At 34.8% G+C, this 21,400-nt stretch overlaps 1 protein-coding gene across 1 annotated transcript in view; it reads left to right on the forward strand.

Moving 5' to 3' along the window:
- enpp1 (ectonucleotide pyrophosphatase/phosphodiesterase 1) overlaps positions 1–21,400 on the forward strand; it is a 127,062-nt gene that overhangs the window by 33,401 nt on the left and 72,261 nt on the right. Inside the window, exons 7-14 of the mRNA XM_056480678.1 lie at positions 1,717–1,796; positions 4,105–4,224; positions 11,085–11,194; positions 11,360–11,425; positions 12,062–12,134; positions 14,092–14,200; positions 21,059–21,190; positions 21,357–21,388. Coding sequence (XP_056336653.1) covers positions 1,717–1,796; positions 4,105–4,224; positions 11,085–11,194; positions 11,360–11,425; positions 12,062–12,134; positions 14,092–14,200; positions 21,059–21,190; positions 21,357–21,388 — 722 coding nt within the window. The remainder of the gene's footprint in view (positions 1–1,716; positions 1,797–4,104; positions 4,225–11,084; positions 11,195–11,359; positions 11,426–12,061; positions 12,135–14,091; positions 14,201–21,058; positions 21,191–21,356; positions 21,389–21,400) is intronic.

Genomic DNA, 21,400 nt, shown 5'->3' on the forward strand with positions numbered 1-21,400 from the left:
ATTTTAAATAAAGAATAATGTAATCATAAATAATTACAATTAAAATAGTTAGATTTGAACTCCAGAAATGCTCTTCAATTTAACAGATTTAACAAATGAATATACACATTTTCAGGTCTTTTTCAGACTTACAAATTATTTAATTATTATTTAGAATCATGGGTAACAAATATCATTTTGAATTAGACAATTTGAATTTGTTTGAATTGAAAAATTTTTTTGTTTCTATTCTGTTTAAGTACATTTTCTGTGTTGCGTTTTACACTGTAAGATGCGATTAGTTGACTTTACTTTAAAAAGTGAGTGATGCTTTTAAAGGGCTTATTTGACTATTTAAAGTTAGCAAACCAGTTACCAAGTTTACTAACTATGCACATATATATAAATCATAGGGCCCTATCATACACCTGGTGCAATAAGGCACAAGATGTGTTTGGCGTGATTTGTTGCTATTTTCAGACCAGCGCAACTGTCATTTTCACGTTTTGTGCCATGTTGTTTAAATAGCAAATCCATTTGCACCACTTTGTGGACTCATGGGCATGCTGGTTAAGGTGCATTGTTGGTGCGTTGCTATTTTGAGGAACTGAATAAAGATGCGCCATTGAGCAGCTGAAAGCTGGTCTAAAGTAGCATTATAGCAAAAAAATCCCTAAAATAGCAAACGTGGATTCGGACACGCCCTTAATGCTTTTGCTCCATGTGCTTTAGACTTTGTGCCTATATTGTTAGAATAGAGCCCATTCAGTTCAGTCAATTTAACAGTTCCAACCTACAATGGGTTTACTCACTTTTTTAGGTAAAGTAACCAATCGTTTTTAACAGTGTATGTTTTTGTTTTTCATTTTCACTGTATAATGTTTTATATATATAAGATTTTGGTCATTCCTATTTTTTTCCGTTATTTTAATAAAGGCAAGGCAAGTTTATTTATATAGCAGTCCAAGTGGTTTACATAAACAGGAATAAAAAAGACAAGTATAAGAAAATAAAAGCAAATAATATAAAAACAGATTAAAATGTACATAAAGTTTACTAAATGAGCAAAATAAATGTTCTTATGGGAACAAGCTGAAATGAAAGAACTTTACGTTATTAAAATTATTACTGTTGCCAACTGTTGATTTTTGTTTCAGGTTGCAATTTGCTAAATTTACCTTACACTGTAAAAAATATCAATTAATTAGCAGTTTTCTGTATTTTTGATTCATGTTTTTATGTTTCCCCATTTGTTTATGCTTTTTAATTGCATTATGGGACCTTGATCTTTTTTCAAACTACTTTTAAACCTTGAAAAGTTCTAAAAAAGTGACTTTTATTGACATTTTATTAGTTTAAAGTGATATATTGTTTGGGTTGTAGTTGCAAAAAACCTTGTAATAAACTGCCAGTACGTTTTCTGTTATTTTACAGACTTATTTCTCTATTTTATACCTTATATTATTTCAAACTACTAAAATGTCAATGATAGTCACTTTGTTAAACTGTAGAGTTAAATTTTCAACATCTAAAGTCGACAGAGCAGAGATCAATGTCCCCTAATTCGCAACTTTAAATAAACAGAAAAAAATCACAAAATACGAAAACTTTTAATTAACAGATATTTTCTTACACTGTAGTTTTAGCTTATTGTCCAATATCAAAGTTACATTCTTCCTTTGAATGTATAGATATTTTAAGATGGCTAATTTATTTGTTCTGATGTTGTTTCCACAGGAGAATGTGGGACTTCCACACCATATATGCGACCTGCATATCCCACCAAGACCTTCCCGAATCATTACACCATAGTGACAGTAAGTGACAGGTAGAAATGAATCCACAATGGCTCATGAAGAAACACACACACATGCCAAAATGTTATGGCTTATTTGGGGTTGATGCTTTCTATACTAGACGCATTGTATGTGTTTGATTCAAATCAATTACTATTTAGATTAGTGAAGATAATACTATTAAGCTGAAGATACACGGGGCAGCTTTTTGGAGAGGGGTCTGGTGCAGTGAAGTCTGAGCTTCATCCAATGTTTTTTAATTCGCTCCGCTAATCCCACCCCTACCCCATCACAGTGACGTCACTAGCTACATTGAATGCATTGTGTCTGACATTGCATCACTGAGATATGCAGTCTCAGCTTGCATCATCAAGGCTGCATCCAGATACTTTTGGCGTTTTGAGCAATGATTCTGGGCAATATTAGAAAGCGATGTTGTTTGGCTAAATTCTTATTAAAAATGGGCAATCATAATTGTTTCTGGACCCACTTGCCTTTATTAGTTGTCCATTGTCTCATTTGGTTGCCCATTGATGGCATAAATTGCCTGGCAACATTGCATATATCAACAGCATAAGCTTTGATAATATATGTATTTTTATCATTTATGAAAATAGCATTTAAGAAAATACAAGTGTTTTTAAATGACCATATGTAAGAATTTGACATTTAATAAATTAGTTTTTAGTAATTGCCAATGTGTGAATAGCTTTAAAGTCCTTGTGAAATCAAAATTCACAATGTTTGTTTTGCTAGCGCACGTACTGTACTTAGTTTTAAGGTGCAAGTCAATCCACTGAAAAATAAATGGTAATTTTGAATTAAAATCGAACCATTTGCTTCTGCTTAGGAATGGCAGTCCATTTCCGATGACATCAGTTTGACAGATTGGGTGAAATATGCTTAGCCACGCCTCTCCAACTGTTAGTTTGCTAGTGAAAGATGAGAGGAGGAGTTCAAAAATTAAGCCCCACCCTCTACTCAATCTGTTTTAGTTGGAAATACATCGTTATACTGAAAAATAAAAGGCTGAATACTTAATATTTAAAAAACACAATGCTAAAAACAAAAGGATTCAATGTTTATACACAGGGACCTTTTTTCATGACGGTTAAAAACAATGCTTATAATATTCAGGATAATGCTGAAGATGCTATTATGTACTGTAATGTCAGCGCTAATGGATTTCTGTCATAAACACTCTCGGGATTTAGCATGGTAACGGATATGTATATGGTAATGTTGATATATTTGGTCTTGGTGGAATAAATCTGCTATGCTGCTGTTGCTACTGCATTGATTATTATAGCAGAGCAAGACCTGCTACTGCCAGTATTTACACAGACATGCTGTCTGAGAATATAACACACTGCTGCTGCAAACATAATATATATGTAACCCCCGTAACATATATAAACACAGGTGGAGCTGGGGTAGAGGAGGGTCTCAGAAAACGCGCTACAGCTTAACAGCGTAAAATGATGCGGTGCATTTAAACTGATAAGGAGCAAGCTTATTGGTTGCCAAGGTGACAGCAATCTCCTGCGCCATGTAGTTAATGACGCAGGAGCAGATTAGGTGACCTATTAGCCTGCGCGCATAGAGTTTCATGGCAGAAATTTCACAAATTCAAACTACAGTTTTACACAGCCAGATTAATATAGGATGTAATCTCAGTTATACAATCAATTCAATTCAATTCAATTCACCTTTATTTGTATAGCGCTTATACAATGTAGATTGTGTCAAAGCAGCTTCACATAAAAGGTCATAGTAATAGGAACAGTGTAGTTCAGTTTGTAGTGTTTAAGTTCAGTTCAGTTTAGCTCAGTTCAGTGTGGTTTAATAATCACTACTGAGAGTCCAAATATTGAAGAGCAAATCCAACGATGCGCAGCTCTACAGATCCCGAACCATGCAAGCCAGTGGCGACAGCGGAGAGGGAAAAAAAACTTCACTAAATGGCAAAAGTGAAGAAAAAAACCTTGAGAGAAACCAGACTCAGTTGGGCACGATCATTTTAATTTCTCCGCTGGCCAAACGTCTTGTACAGAGCTGCAGTCTCAGTGGCGGAGGCTGGAAGCTGGCCTCAGCGAAGACTCGTCTGTCTCTGGAGCGTCACAGGAATCAGTCTCGTGTTCTCCACTCTTCCATGACCACCAGAGTAGCTGCTCAGGATACGGCCTGGTCCAGGATATGGAAACCTTGGAATCTATAATATGATCTATAATAAGTATATCTATAATGTAGTTTTGACATCATATGCGAATGCAAACAGATGCTTGACCAAAATAGTGTTATGTTATGTTATTTTTTTTTGTGTTTGCAGGGTCTCTATCCAGAAACTCATGGAATTGTGGACAATAAGATGTATGATGTCAATCGCAATGCCTCTTTCAGTTTAAAGGCTGATGAGAAATTCAACCCTTTGTGGTACCAGGGTGAACCAGTAAGTAAATGCCAAAAAATTACTTTATTTTTTATTTTTCATGCAACTTTTAGTTGTGAGATTTGTCAAAATTGTTTTTAAAATTTTTAATTGCACAAAAATTGCACTTAAATTGTCAAATTAGTCTTATTTAAAGAAAACAACCAAAATGCTTTTCTTGCAATGAGCCACAGATCTCCAGCACTTATATATGTTAGAGTTTTAGTAATATTTACATCCTGAAAGTTTTTAAAGAGTAATATGTTCATGCATAATGTAATTGACTATATCACTTTAATTAAATAAGATAAAAATAAATTTGGCTATTTTAAGGATGAAAAAACACGTCTATGCCCCGGCGCATGGTCTAACAGGGTTGTGCTTATTCTCTTAATGAGTTATGGGTGTGTTTTGAGCATAATGTGCGTTAAACCAATCAGAGTCTCATCTCCCATTCCCTTTAAGAGTGAGTTGCGTGACGCCACGGCGCATTTTCTGTTTACATGGCAGGCTTTGTAAGTGGAAAAATGGAATGCTTTTGTTTCAGAACTATTTCTGAATTCAGTTCTGATTTCCAGCAAATGAATAAATGAACAATAATAACGAAGTGTGATCAAACTACTGAGTTATATTCAAACACACATGTCCTGTTCTTATCCCCATATGATAATGCATACTTCTCCAAAACATATAAGGTGGACTAATCTGAACTAAATATGCATATAATAAATAATACTAATAATACCAACATTATACTGATGCAAATTGTCATGAATAAACTGAAAAAAAGCCCCCCGAGATGAAGGCATGTAGGCAGTGGTTTTTATATTTATGTAGAAAATAATTTCTGTAACATTTTAATCCTTTAATTTTTTTCATATGTAAAGATATTTGTGTATTGCTGTACATCCTGTGTGTATTAAACAGTGTGTAAGCGTTTGGATAGGTGCATAAATAACGTGCTGGACTTTAGAGCAGCTTTTACTTCGTTAATGGCGCAATCTATTTAAGTTCCTCAAAATAACAACAATGCGCCTTAACACACTTCTATTTTAGACCAGCACACCCATGATTCCATAAAGTGGCACAAATGGATTTGCTATTTAAACAATGTGGTGCAAAACGTGAAAAATAGGGTAGTGCTGGTCTGAAAATAGCGACAAATCGCGCCAAACGCGTCTTGCTTCTTATTGTGCTGGGTGTATAATAGGGCCCATATTCTTTAAAACACTATAAATAAAGTGAAAACCTCACCAGATATTCTGACTGATTGGCTGTTGTCATTTTCCTCTCTCATCTCGATTCTCACCTTTAGTATTTATTTCCAGCTCTTGGTTCACCTTTGAGCTGATATCCAAACAGCCAATAGTGAAACAGCAACTATTTGGTAGGTGAAGCTAAAGATAGTAAGGCCCCATCTGAGACAAACAGCCAATGCATAAAAAAAGTGTATTTCACACATAATATATTGCATAATCGTAATAATGATTATTTTGTGACATATTGTGCAGCCCTAAATGTAATTTATTAATTTTAGCAATCATTTACATAACATGAGAGTAAAATAAGTCACTCTTTTCAGAACTCCAGCACTCTCATTTTGTTTTAATCCTTGTTTTAATGTTGGTATAAGTCACTTTCAGTTTTAGTTCTGTGCAGTTCTGTTTTGTGGGTTGTATCTGGTGCATAATATCAGGATCATGTCATTTTTTTGTGTGTGCATGTATTCCTGGTGTGGGATACTGATGTTTTCTGTAAGCTCCAGAACCAAAAGCAGTGAGATCCTATTTTCTTCCCGTTTTAAATACTGTGTTTACTCTGTCCTGAGCTTGTTTGTTTTGGTGTGGCTCATACATTGCTCCACACTTCTGTTTTTGGTCTGGTCTGTAGGTGAGCACTGTCTGGCCTAGCCTTTCCAGTTCAGATCTTCTTCTTCTTCTTCATCAATTCTTGTTTTTCTCTCTAAGCTAAATTCAGAGCAGAATTGGATTTTAAAAATTGTTTGTTGAATTTAAGTTACACTGCCCCTACATGCCAACTAATTCTCATTATGAGTAGACTGTTAAGTTGGGGTTAGGGTTAGTGCAAGTTGACATGTACTTGCAAAGTTTCTTATAGTCTGTTGAAGGAGCAGTATCAACAGATATTAAGCAGAAAGTTTACTAATACTCAAATGTACCATCAAAATAAAGTGCTACCATGTTTCATTATATTTTAGAGGCATTTGCAGAAAAGGAAAAGGATGATTTATTATCAATTTGTCCAGACATAAACTGGTCTCCCGACTGAGCCTGGTATCTCCCAAGGTTTGTTGTTGGTGGAGTTTTTGGTTCTTGCCACTGCTGACTCTTGCTTGCTTGGTTGTGGTCAGTGGAGCTACTTTTTGGCAGATCATCCTTCAACAGTGACATTCATATTAAACTGAACTGAATCTATTTTCGTCATTACGCACTGTGAAAAAAACATCAAAATCTGATAATTAACAGGTTTCGTATTTCATGAGTCATGTTTTTTTTTTTTATGGAGGGGAGGGGGGGTGTCTGAATGTCTGTGTTTTAATGTTGAAAATTATATTGTGCAAATAAGATATTGTATAAATAACAGAATAACAAAAAACATTTAATCAGGTTCTTATTCAATTTTTCCTTCCGCTTATCTGGGGCTGGGTCACGGGCCAGTAGTCTCAGGAGGGAACCCTAGTCTTCCCTCTCCCCAGACACTTCCTCTTGTTCAGAGATGCCCAAACTTGGTCCTGGAGGGCTGGTGTCCTGCATAGTTTAGCTCCAACTTGCCTCAGCACACCTGCCTGGAAGTTTCTAGTATACCTAGATAGAGCTTGGTTAGCTGGTTAAGGTGTGTTTAATTGAGGTTAAAGCTAAAATCTGCAGGGCACCGGCTCTCCAGGACCAAGTTTTGGGCATCCCTGCTCTAGTTATGCCTGTTTATTTATGCCACCCCCTCGTCCTGGAATACTCTTTAGTCTGAACTAAAAAAGATCCCAATCAACCATTTCTCTATGTATGTGTTTTTAACATATTGTAATGTGGTATAGCTGAACAACTGAACTGTATTTTTTATATTATCTTAACTTTCTATTAATTATTATTATTATTATTATTATTTTATTTTATTTTTTTCTTATTTATTTATTTATTTTTCATAAGTCATGTGTGCGGGCCTCTTGGCCAGGTCACCCTTGTAAATAAGATCTCGATCTCAATAGGTTTTTTTATCTGGTTAAATAAAGAAACATATATAGTTCCTCTGGTGGAATCCCGAAGCATTCCCAGGCAAGCCGAGAGACATAATCCCTCCAGCTTGTCCTGGATCTTCCCCAGTGCCACCTCCTGGTGGGACAAGCCTGAAACACCTCTATAGGTGGGCGTCAAGGATGCATCTGAAACAGATGCCCGAGCCATTTCAACTGGCATCTCTTTATGTGGAGGAGCAGCGGCTCTACTCTACGAGCTCGTCTCAGGTGACAGAGCCCCTCACCCTATCTATAAGGGTGCGCCCTGCCACCCTTCGGAGGAAACTCAATTCAGGCCTCTTGTATCCTTTTGCTCATGACCCAAAGCTCATGCTTATTACTAGGTTTACCATAATTTACAACACCGACCCTGGCAGCATATAATCTCAAACCAATAAAAATGTCAATAAAAGTCTTTTTTTTTACTTTTCAACATGATGGAGAACAGATCAAGGTCCCATAATGCAATTCAAATTCTTAAATAAAAAACTGCAGAATTCACTGCAGAATTAAATGTGCACATCAGGTCTCCTGTTTCCACCAAAACGGTTCATTAGGAGCTCCACAGGGTTGATATACATGGCATGGCTGACTTTTAAAAGTCAAACTTTTGGTCAGTCATGCCAATGCCAAACATTGGTTTCAGTGGTGTCAGCAGCGAAACTCTTGGGCTGAGGGCAATATGCAACATGTATTGTTTTCTGACGAGTCCACCTTCATTTTCTTTTCCCACATCCGGGAGAGTTATGGTGTGGAGAAGTCCAAAAGAAGCATACCACCCAGGCGGTAGCATGCCCAGAGTGGGGGTGCATGGGGGTGGATAAGTGATGGTTTGGACTGCAATATTATGGCATTCTCTAGGCTAAAAAAGTCGTGCAAGATGGGCAAGTTGTAACTTGTGCTAGATAAGCGCATCACTGCCAAGGACTACCGAACCATTCTGGTGGACCATGTGCACCTAATAGTTCAAACATTGTATCCTGAATGTGGTCACATGTATCAGGATGATAATGCACCAGTACACACAGCAAGACTCGTGACAGAATGGTTTGATGAACATGAAAGTGAAGTTGAACATCTCCCATGGCCTGCACAGTCACCAAACCTAATTATTTTTTTTTTTTGCCACTTTGGGGTGTTGTGAAAGAACGAGTCAGAAAACATTTTTCTCCACCAGCATCATGTAGTGACCTGGCCAATATTCTGCAAGAAGAATGGCTCAAAATCCCTCTGGCCACTGTGCAGGACTGTCATTCCCAAGACAAATTGATGAACGGAGGCCCTACACCATACTAATGAAATATTGTAGTCTAAAACCAGGCGTTTCAGTTTCATTGTGTGTTATCTTACATCTATTCTAATGACATCCTTTAAAATTCTTGATCGATGGTCAAATATTGAACTTCTGCTTGAATATTAACTCATGTTTGGTTTTATTGTGTTGAGAAAGAGCGATGTGATGGGCCGGATGTATATTTCAAGTTCTTGTGGTAGTAGTTGTATTTCCCACATCAGGGTGGGACCAGAGGAAATCACAACCATCTTCTGATACGCCCTAATCATCATCACCATCCTCTTCACTGTTCACCAGGACAGCTGTTTATGTGGAGCACAGATGTTTAACACTTGTCATATTTAAGATGACGTTCCATGTTTAAACCCAATATCTGAAATTGCCCAGCGTTTTAGTTTTACTCGTTAGTTTTTATACATTATTTGGTGCCAATCTGAATTTCTATAGTTCCCCTCGCTGTGAATTCGCGCTCATTCTTTTGTTTGCTTTCATGCGCGACTTTAGTCCCACACTTTCGTTTTGTCCCATCCATTGTAGTGAAATGTGTTGTTGCTATTAGGAGATACTGAGATTTTCTCGTAACAAGAGGCAGTTTTATTGTCGGCAATGCTAAAATAATTGACCAATGGACTCTCAAATGTGAAATACATTCACAATCAGTAGACGCCTGTTTTACCTTGAAGATTGGCTTCTGTATATTGGCTTGTACAGTAATTACAGAGATAGCGTTGTGGTTTCTGCCTAGTTAGTGCTTCTGCATGGCCATGTGTTTACTTTGCTTTAGAAGTAACTATTTTTAGTTTTTACTTCCTCCAATTGACTTCTGAATAAATGCAACTGTCCTTAATGCTGTATAATCGCCACAAAAATATGACGATAGAAAATAAATAAATAATAAATAAGTAAAAACAATAAATGCTAAGAAATAAATATAATTAATTAACACTTATGAGACATGTAAAGTACTAATCAAAATTAACAAGGTGACTAAAATGTTAAATAAAAAAACTGAAAAATTTTGGTCACACTTTCCAATGAGGTTCTATTAGTTTATGTTTGTTGAACTGATAATGAGCAATACTTATACATATAACAACATTTATGCGTTTTTAAAATCCAAAGTCGTGCTTGTTAACATTAGTTAACAAGTCCTGTGAGTTAACATGAGCTAACAACGAATGGCTTAATTTTCAATAAATAAAATGAATAAATACTGTAATAAATAAACCATTCATTGTTTGTTCATGTTAGTAAATATATAAACATATGAAGCCTCGTTGAAATAAAATATAAATATTAGCGAAAACCATATTAATAGGTAAAAAAATAACACTTCCTTGTCCTGAATGACGATAAAGGACTTTACAATCATGCAGAATACAGAAATTTGATTATTTAAAAATAGTGTTCCATTATTTATACACTACCTGACAAAAGTCTTGCCATCGATCTCAGTGGTAAGAGCAACAAATAATAACTTGACTTCTAGTTGATCATTCTGAAAAGTGGCAGAAGGTAGATTTTTCTAATGAATCATCTATTGAACTGCATCCCAATCATCACAAATACTGCAGAAGACCTACTGGAACCAGCATGGAGCCAAGATTCACACAGAAATCAGTCAAGTTTGGTGAAGAAAAAGTCATGGTTTTGGGTTGCATTCAGTTTGGGGGCTTGCAAGCGGTCTGCAGAGAGGATGGCAACATCAACAGTCTGTGGTATTAAGACATTTGTGCTGCCTGGTACATTACAAACCACAGGAGAGGGCAAATTCTTCAGCAGGATAGCGCTCCTTCTCATACTTCAGCCTGAGTTCCTGAAAGAAAGGAAGGTCAAGGTGCTCCAGGTTTGGCCAGCCCAGTCACCAGACATGAACATTATTGAGCATGTCTGGGGTAAGATGGAGGAGGCAAATGATGAAAGATGAATCCAAAGAATCTTGATGAACTCTGGGAGTCCTGCAAGAACGCTTTCTTTGCCATTCCAGATGACTTTATTAATAAGTTATTTGAGTCATTGCAGAGATGTATGGATGCAGTCCTCCAAGCTCATGGGAGTCATACACAATATTCATTTATTTTCCACTTTTTTTAATAAAATAAGGGTAATCTAGAGGCCTTTGCCTTTCATAAAAGCCACTTCTAATAGCAAATGATCAACTAGAAGTCTAGTTATTATTTGTTGTTCCTAAAACTTGGATAGGTGACAAGACTCTTGTCAGGTAGTGTATTCGACTATTGTTTATTTGCAGGTGCTCTTTTATATTCTAAGTCCTGATTTGTCTTTTCTGATCTTTTGTCAGCACTCTCATTCAGATTTTCCTGTGATTGTCTTTAGGTTTGGATCACAGCCATGAAAAACAAACTTAAAACAGCTACTTTCTTCTGGCCGGGATCTGATGTCAGTATCAATGGACGATACCCAGATTACTGGATGAAGTATAACAGGTAGAACATTTGACCATTGTAACAGAAACAAACATTTATGCAGTTTATATTTATGCAAGGTTCTGATTTTTTTAAATGGACTAAACTCATACTAAAATGTTGTTTTAGCTACTTTTTGTTGTAATCTGAAACAATATCAGACATATTGTCTTTTTCTTTGATTAGGAATGTTCTTTTCGAAAAGAGGATAGCACAGATCTTTCAATGGTTGCATTTACCTCAAGGTGAAAGGTAATTTTATTTATTTATTTATTTATTTATTTATTTATTTATTTATTTATTTATTTATTTATTTATTTATTTATTTATTTATTTATCTGTTTATCTATTTATTTATTTATGTTTTATTTATCTGTTTATTTATATATTTATTTATCTATTCATTTATTTTTTATTTTATTTATTTATTTATTTATTTATTTATTTATTTATTTATTTATTTATCTGTTTATCTATTAATTAATTTGTTTTATTTATCTGTTTATTTATTTATTTATTTATTTATTTATCTGTTTATCTATTTATTTATTTATGTTTTATTTATCTGTTTATTTATATATTTATTTATCTATTCATTTATTTTTTATTTTATTTATTTATTTATTTATTTATTTATTTGTTTATTTATTTGTTTATCTATTCATTTATTTATTTATCTGTTTATCTATTTATTTATCTATTTATTTATCTATTTATTTATTTATTTTTTATCTATCTATCTATTTATTTATTTATTTTTTTAAATTTTTTTTTTGTTTGTTTGTTCTCCCTGAAATGTTAAAAGTAGTAACCTTCAATTGTTGCCTTCAGTCTGTTTCAACCTTATGAGATCAGCATTTAGAGATCAGTGTATGTGCTTTGTTTCAGGCCAGACTTTTACACCTTGTACTTCGAAGAGCCCGATGCATCGGGACACAAATATGGACCAATGAGTACCCAGGTAAACTGAAAAGTAAAATGAAAATGCTTGCTTGGGGACACATTTCTGATTTAGTATATGGAATATTAAATGAACACACCATTATTATTATTATTACTCTTTTTTTCTCTTGGTTCAAACTAGTATATTTAATATGAGATGTAAACAGCTTAATTGTTTAATTCAATCCACTTAAATTTGTTGAAACAGTTAAGTCAATTTGTGTTGGAACAACATGAATGATTCATGTGGAACCCAGCATATATATATATTTTTTTTCTTAAATTTGTTTATTTATTTAATATATTTTTATATACATTGTATGGAAGACCACAAAACCAGTCATAAGGATCACTAAATAAAATTAAGATTTATACATCAACTGAAAGCTGAATAAATCCATTGATGTGTGGTACAATTGGCCGACAACTATTTTGAAATGTGGAATCTGAGGGGTGCAAAAAATCTAAATATATTCAATTAAACTCATTCATCTTTATTTCTATAGCGCTTTTACAATGTAGATGTGTCAAAGCAGCTTAACATAGAAGTTCTAGTAAATTTAAACAGTGTCAGTCCAGGTTTCAGAGTTGAAGTTCAGTTTAGTTCAGCAGTGTGGTTTAAATTTACCTGCTGAAAGTCCAATCACTGAAGAGTCAATGTGCAGCTCGTCAAGTCCCAAACCAATTTGGTGAGGAACAAACTTCACTAATTGACAAAAGTGAAGGAAAAAACCTAGATGGAAACCAGGTTCAGTTGGGCATGACCATTGCTCTTCTGGCCAGATGTAGACAACATCACCTTTCAAGTTGTTCAAATTACCTTCATAACAATGCATATTAATCAAAAAAGACGTTTGTCATATTCCTGGAAGGACGTTTACAAAATGTATTCATACAACATGGTGGCTAAAATAAAAAATCTATAATTTTGACTATTATGTATTTTTGGCTATTCTGACAAATACGTTCAAAAGAGATACAATGTACAGTATCTTTTCCACATTAAATAGTTTATCTTAACCTTTGACTATGCTGAGGTGGAAAATTTCTATTTTAGAAATGCTTTCTATTTCCACAAAGTCGCAGCAGAACAACAGCATAAACTACTATGACAAATATCACCTCAGGTACTGATTATGTGTTTTATTCAGCATTAAATGCTCCAAAATGTGAGTTTCAATATCATTTTACATGACATTTATTGCCATACTACTAAAATCAGCAGCAGATAGTTCACCTCAGATCTCAATAATAAAATATCTAGCAAACGGTTTGAAAATTAAAGTCAGAACTGACGCTAATGCAAACCAACAACATCGGTCACTTAGTAGCCTATAAATATTGTTGTAAACATTTAATATCTATTGATTACATAAAAAAAATTTAACATTTCGTTGCGAGTGCAGTGTTTGGGACTGTTTTTAAATGGTATTTTTTAAATGTTTCTGTCATGTCGCGTCGCGATTGGTGCGGACGCCAATATTGCTTGTCAATGGAATCTTGTTGTGTCTCGTTAGGACACAGCGTAAGGCTGGTTTTGGGGTCCAGGTTCACTTATGATTAGTATTTCAATGGTTTGCTTTCATTTGTTCTTGTTTAATGTTAATGCTATTATGTTATATTGACCTTATTCTCCAATACAGAAGTGCGCTCATTGTTTTAGAACTTTTGATTCAGTCGCCTATGAGAGAAATGACTAGAAATAAATAACAGAAAGCAGTCAAACTACTCGCTCTACCAACAAACGAATATACATAAAAAGGAGAACAATATAATAAGAAAATGTCACTTTGCAGCATCAAGCAGAATAACAAGCTGTTTTTTAACATGTAAAAATCAATGGAAGTAAACGAGACTGAAAGTCTTGGGCCAAAAAGATTCCAATGGCTGCTTCATATGAACTATATGAACTATATGAATTCCCGTGCTGTAGTAAAATGTTTGCATTTGACGTGACGATTGATTTTTTGTTGCAGGTTATTGAGGCTTTAATTAATATTGACAGGCTGATTGGGATGTTGATGGATGGTCTGAAGGAAAGGAATCTGCACAAATGTGTCAACGTGGTTCTTGTATCTGACCACGGTGAGTAGTGCATTGGGTTTTTTACATTCACTTTAACAGCAGACCGAATATGAAAATGGACGTGTAATGGAAGGGGCAGTTGGGCCATTAATAAAATTATAAATAAAAAAAATTCTATATTTTTTTTAAATCCACGTAACAACTATTGTTGGAAAATTCAGGTAATATAAATGGTAAAGAGCATGGCTTTAATGAAGATATTGTTTAAATTAAAACAGACTCCGTTTAACTTAATAGTAAATAATAAACAATAAAGAAAATATTTTAACTTACCTAAATTTCTTACTGAGTGTTTCTAATAGTGTTTGAAATTTTTCATTTGAATTCACCATTATGGTGATTAGTGTGACTTTTTTGGGGCGACGTTGCCTCTTCACTTTTTAACATTAGTTAACATTTAACACAACTTGGACTGCTTTGTTTTGCAAGAAGAGACAGAAAAACAAAATGATTAGGTGTTGGCTATGCGGTGATATTTGAATAGTGAGTTTAACAATGGTGGTGATTCTGGTTGAATGGTCTTGGTTTGATCACAAGGGGAAATAGTGTGTTTGTTAATGTAAGTCAATGGAAAGTGCTTCAAAAGTGCTTAAAATTGACCTAAAAAAAGTGTAAGAGCACTGAACTTAAAATTAGAAAAATAATGTTAGTGTTTTAGTAGTTAAAAGCTGTATAAAAACAAAACAGCAGTGTTTACATACATAATCGATTATTAGTTTTTTTGTTTGATCATGCAGCCTTTGCATTATGGCTTTTGAATACAAATACTTTTATTTAGTTTGAATTTATATTTGTGTTGTCATTTTAATTATTGTGAGTTTTTGTGTGAAATGTTTAATGTGTGTCTGCTATACCACTTATAAAAATGCATATGGTTTGTCTAGTGTAATGTCTGTGTCAAATAAAACAAAATAAATACAAAATCAATCAATCAATCAATAAATGAATAAATACAGAAATAAATAAATATGAAAATAAATAAGAAAATAAATAAATATAAAAATAAGTAAATAAAAGGCAAAGCTCTCGATTTACCGGTCAATCTATGTTCCTACTCTCACGACGTCTCATGACCGAAAGGACAAGATCTCGGATACAAGCAGCCGAAATGAGTTTCCTTCTAAGGGTGGCAGGGCGCACTCTTACGGATAGGTTGAGCAGGTCTGACAGTCGGGAAGAGCTTGGAGTAGAGCCGCTGCTCCTCCACATCGAGAGAAGTCAGCTGAGGTGGCTCGGGCATCTGTTTCGGATGCCTCCTGGATGCCTACCTATGGAGGTGTTCCAGGCATGTCTCACCGGCAAGAGGCCTCGGGGAAGACCCAGGACACGCTTAAGGGACTATGTCTCTCGGCTTGACTGGGAACGCCTCGGGATCCCCCCGGAGGAGCTGGAGGAGAGGGAAGTCTGGGGTTCTCTCCTAAGACTGCTGCCCCCGCGACCCAGCCCTGGAAAAGCGGTAGAAAATGAATGAATGAAAATAAAGAAATAATTATGAAAAGAAATAAATATGAAAATAAATACAAAATAAATAAGAAAATATATAAATAAATATAAAAAGTAAACAATCAAACAAATAAATAAATATGAAAATAAATAAATAAATAAATATGAAAATAAATACATAATAAACAAGAAATTATAAAATAAATAAATAAATAAATAAATAAATAAATAAATAAATAAATAAATAAATAAGAAAATAAATAAATAAATCAATCAATCAATAAATAAATCAACAAGTAAATAAATAAATAAATAAAGAAAGAAATAAACAATCAAACAAATAAATAAATATGAAAATAAATACAAAATAAACAAGACAATATAAATAAATAAATAAATACAAAATAAATAAGAAAATCAATCAATCAATCAATCAATCAATAAATAAATAAATCAATAAGTAAAAAAATAAACAAATAAATAAATAAATATGAAAATAAATACAAAATAAATAAGAAAAAAAAAAATAAATAAAAACTAAATAAATAAAGAAAGTTTTTTTTTTTCTCCCATTGAACAGAAAAGAAGATATTTTGAAAAATGCTGTAAACCGGTAGCCATTGACTTCCATAGTAGGGAAGTCAGTGGTTACTGGTTCCCAACTTTTGTGTTCAACAAAAGCTCAAATATGTTTAGAACAAGTACCAGTATCAGTAAATGATAACAGAACTTTCATTTTTGGGGGGACTGTCCCTTTAACAGTTCCACCTTATTGTAAATTGTTACCTTATTTTTGCATATTTATAAAAACTCCTGATAGCAAGGTGACGCAGTGGGTAGCACATTCGCCTTACAGCAAGAAGATCGCTGGTTCGAGCCCCAACTGGGTCAGTCAGCGTTTCTGTGTGGAGTTTATATTTTCTCTCCATACTTGCGTGGGTTTCCTCCACAGTCCAAAGACATGCGCTATAGGTGAATTGGGTAGGCTAAATTGTCCGTAGTGTATGTGTGTGAATGAGAGTTTATGGATGTTTCCCAGTGATGGGTTGCGGCTGGAAGGGCATCTGCTGTGTAAAACATATGCTGTATAAGTTGGCGGTTCATTCTGCTTTGGCGACCCCGGATTAATAAAGGGACTAAGCTGAAAAGAAAATGAATGAATGTATAAAAACTCCTACAGTCAATTACATATATTTGCTATTACCTGCTAAAAACAAAAGGTTTTTGTTAAAAGATTTAGATTAGACTGTGTTCTCTAAATCCTTTATCTCCCACATGACACGTCATCGAATTATTTAAAGAGAAAAGCAGTCCTCCAGTTCCCATCTACTGTGGCCGGGCGGGCACAGAGTGACATCTGCCTGACGTGTGTCTTCATTTGAGATTGAGCCCAATTAAAGGCGTGTGGGATTGCACATGTGTCTGCTGACTTTGATGTACGCCTTGAGGCTTGCTAGCATACTAATTTTGACTCTGGGGTTTTTAATTGTCTGTGCTGCTCTGCCTATATGCGGTTGGAGTAATTGTGAATGCATATTGCGCTTGTATGTTTTGATGCGCTGCGCTTCAGTTTCATCACTGATGTTTAATTTGTACTCACTCCACAATATAATGACAGAAGTCGAGGTTTTGCTAGAAGTCGTTTTATGTTAAGGAATTATATGCTTTCTTTGACACTTCAATGAGAGAAGAAACACCATAGTGCATGTTCTTTTAAAATGAGCATTTATATAATGCTCCTGTTTATAGGTTCAATAATTTTACTTGTATGGCAAAGAATAAGTCCTTTTCATGCTCTTCAAAGTAAAATAACTCTACATAAACAAATGAGGCTGAGAATAATGCTCATCTTTTGGGTGAAATTTCAGACTGCACTTTTTTCTGAACTTTTCTGAGTCTAGACTTGATGGTTTTTTATTTTTTTATTTTTTATCTGTTTATTAAAGTTTTACTGAAATAGCAGGATAGTTTTACAGAAAAACAGAAACCCATAAACAAAATGAAATTACAATTACACACACACACACACACAAGAAAATTTAGCATAGTTAAAAATAAAAATATAAGCATAGTTAGTGTCAATTATGTATAAAATTGATATTATGGGCCCTATCATACACCCGGTGCAATGTGGCGCAAGGCGCGATGCAATTGTTGTTTGCTAGTTTCAGCTCGGCGCAAGAGTCGTTTTGACGTTTTGCGCCACGCTGTTTAAATAGCAAATGCATTTGCGCTCATATGTGCGCCTATAGGTGTTCTGATCTAAAAAAGGAGGTATGTTGAGGCGCATTGCTGGCGCGTTGCTGGTCTATTGTCCAGCGCAGAGCGCGTTAGTTGTGCGCCTCGCTTACACATTGCTTTATACACACAGGATGTACAGCAATACGCAAATATCTTTACAATTGAAAAAGTATTAAAATGTTACAAAAAATATGCTTTTCTAGCGTACATAAATATAAAAACCATACTTTCATGCCTTCTTCATCTCGGGGGCTTTTTCAGTTTATTCATAACAATTTGCTTTTGTATAATGTTATCATTATTAGCAGTATTATTCATTATATGCATATTTATATTTGTTTTATTAAAAACAAGCTTAGATTTGCCTACCTGTCAGGTTTTAGACTATATGGGGCACAGCATGTGTATTTGGATATAACTCAGTTTTTTGAGCACACTTCGTTACTATTGTTCATTTATTCGTTTGCTGGAAATTAGAACTGAATTTAGAAATAGTTTTGAAACAAATCTTTGTGCTTAACAAACGAAATTAAGTATGTATAGGCTAATAGATATCTGTGCGTACAACACGTTTCCCTATCCACGAGAGTGAAAGCGAAAGTAAACAATGAGGAGGCTCACCTCTCATTTTCGCGCTGTAGATGCTCTGTTTAACTGTTTTCTCTCTAGTAAAGTGTTCAGTTTTTCAACTTACAAAGTCCGTCATGTAAATAGCAAATGCTCTATGGCGCAGCGCAACTGGCTCTTAAAGGGAATGGGAGATGAAACTCTGATTGGTTTAACCCAAAACACACCTATAACTCATTAAGTGAATAAGCTCAACCCTGTTAGACCATGCGCCATGGCGCAAAGTGGATTTTTCCGTCCTTAAAATAGCAAAAGTGGATTCTGACACGCCCTTAATGAGTTTGCACCCTGCACTTTGAACTTTGTGCATGGATCGTCAAAACAGAGCCCTAAATCTTTTACATTTAGAAATATCATGTATAACATGTAACAAATATATATAAATATATAACAAATATTGTAATGTATGTAATTATAAACTTAATCCACAGATAGTTATACAACATACTTAATTAAATACACTCTGCAGTTGAAAACGGGTAGACACCCGCTTCGAATGTTATCACTCGATTGAATGGGCGTTATCAGCTGATAGATATGGGCCAGTTGGGACCTTCTGCACCTACTGGTAGGCTCAGAAGGCTGTTATTATCTATCAACATTTTTAATCAGCTACACTAATAGAGAAGTCTCCAGATCCAGATCTGCTTTTACATTACTGTGATGGTTGGGTTTAGGGTTGGGGTAGTAGACATAAATAAAATACAATTAATGGGAAATTTAATAAATAATATAAATAATTCTGGTTAACTTCCGGCCGCAGCTGTATGTGATCTATAGCTGATTAACCATGTGGACGGATGATAACTGCCTTCTGAGCCTACTAGTAGGCACAGAAGGCCCCTACTTGCCTATATATATCTGCTAATAACCACTGGTAATGCCCATTTAATCTAGTGATAACATTTGAATCGGCTGCTGTACTCACATCCTCAAAAAAATCTAAAAATCTAACTGAATTGCCATTTACTGTAAGACTTGATGTTTTAAATCAGTAGATTAAAATATGCTACACACTTTGTTTTGTGAAAAAAGTCTTCATGGTGGTTTGTGATGTTTGAAAGCTTATTTCTGACACAGAATACAAGTTAAAGTTGTAAATGAAACTTTTTCTTTTGACTTTGTGATAACAATTTGTCAGTTTTCAGATTTTGGGCTTTTGTAGCATTTTCCATAAATGTAAAACAAAATTCAAAATATGTTTTAATTGTTTTTATAGCCCTCAAGTGTTTAAATATAATTCAGCACCACTTTTATATATAAAAGAATTTTTTTTTTCGTTTTTAGTTACTATTAACATTATTATCTGAAAATTGGGTAAAAAAAATAAAGATTATAATCATAAAAATAAGGGCATCAGGGGGTAGCTCGATTGCCTCACAGTAAGAAGGTTACTGTTTCGAGCCCCGGCTGGGTCAGTTGGCATTGCTGTGTGGAGTTTGCATGTTCTCATCGTGTCCGCGTGGGTTTCCTTCGGGTGCTCCGGTTTCCCCCACAGTCCAAAGACATATGCTACAGGTTTATTGAAAAAGCTAAATTAGCTGTAGTATATGTGTGTGAATGCAAGAGTGTATGGCTGTTTCCCAGAGCTGGGTTGAGGCTGGTAGGGCATCCGCTGTGTAAAACATATGCTGGATAAGTTGGCAGTTCATTCCGCTGTGGCGACCCCTGATGAATAAAGAGACTAAGCCGAAGGAAAATGAATGAATATTACCTACAGTATTGTTTACCCTATTCACCTGCAGTGCTTTGCATTAACTTGCAAAACATAAACTTAAAACTTGGAATGAAAAGTCAAAATTCCTAGAGATAAACTTGTAATTGCAGAAAAAAAAACAAGAGAATTGAATTGAGGGAGACTTGACAACAGGGCTTGGATCCAAATGTAGTTTATTAAAATAGTCAGACTGGCAGGTGTCTAAAACACAACAGCAAACACAACAACAGAGATAATGCAAGAGCGTAATCCACACAATCGGCAAACAGGGGTCAAGACAGGCAGCAAACAGTCAAAAATGGTAAGCAAAGGCTAGCAACATTTTAAAATGTCCTTCAGCTGTGAATACTCGAAGTGAACTTGAAACTGGTGTGGGAATGCAATGTATGATGGGATTTGTAGTCCGGGAGGATGATGGAGGCAATAGGTGGAGTAATTTCCAGTGGTTTTCCTGTACAATCCCACTGGCGATCACAACATGTATAATAATTATAGGCACTAATACACAGCCAATAATAATAGGCAGGTAATAAAGCACTGCCTATTAGTTAAAAGTGAGAATTAGTACTTAAAGTTTTATTGCAGAATTCTTAAAGAAAATCTTCAATAGCAAAAAAAAAGAAAAGATAATTGCAAGACGTAAACTTCAAATTTTAAGTTGAAAAGTAAAAATTTGCCCAAGAAAAAAATGCCTAAATTTAACTATGTAAACTTTGTAAATGTAAACTCACCATCTTTTGTTTTTAATGCTGTGGAAGAAACAAGCTTCCAGATCAAACACACGAGTGTCATTAAATTTCAGTCCTGCTCTGTGTCTCTAAAACATTCAGGAATGGAAGAAGCATCATGTAAGAAAGCTGCGTACGTCTCCAACTATCTGGACAACATTGATGACATCACCGTGATCCAGGGTCCTGCCGCAAGAGTCCGGCCCCGACGCGTGCCTGAGGAGTTCTTCTCCTGTATGCACACAGATTTAACCTTATACACACATCACTTCTTGATTGTCTTTTCAATTTGAGTGTTTCTTCAGCTTTAAATATCATGAGAAATTCATTTGTGTAAGTGTTATGTGCATCAAATATAAGTTTTATTTTTTCTCTCTCTTGTTCTGTATTCATCTGACAGTTGATTACGAAGGCCTGGTGAAGAATCTTTCGGTATGACACTGT

Source organism: Danio aesculapii, chromosome 20, assembly GCF_903798145.1.
Source record: "Danio aesculapii chromosome 20, fDanAes4.1, whole genome shotgun sequence".
NCBI classification, from domain to species: domain Eukaryota; kingdom Metazoa; phylum Chordata; class Actinopteri; order Cypriniformes; family Danionidae; genus Danio; species Danio aesculapii.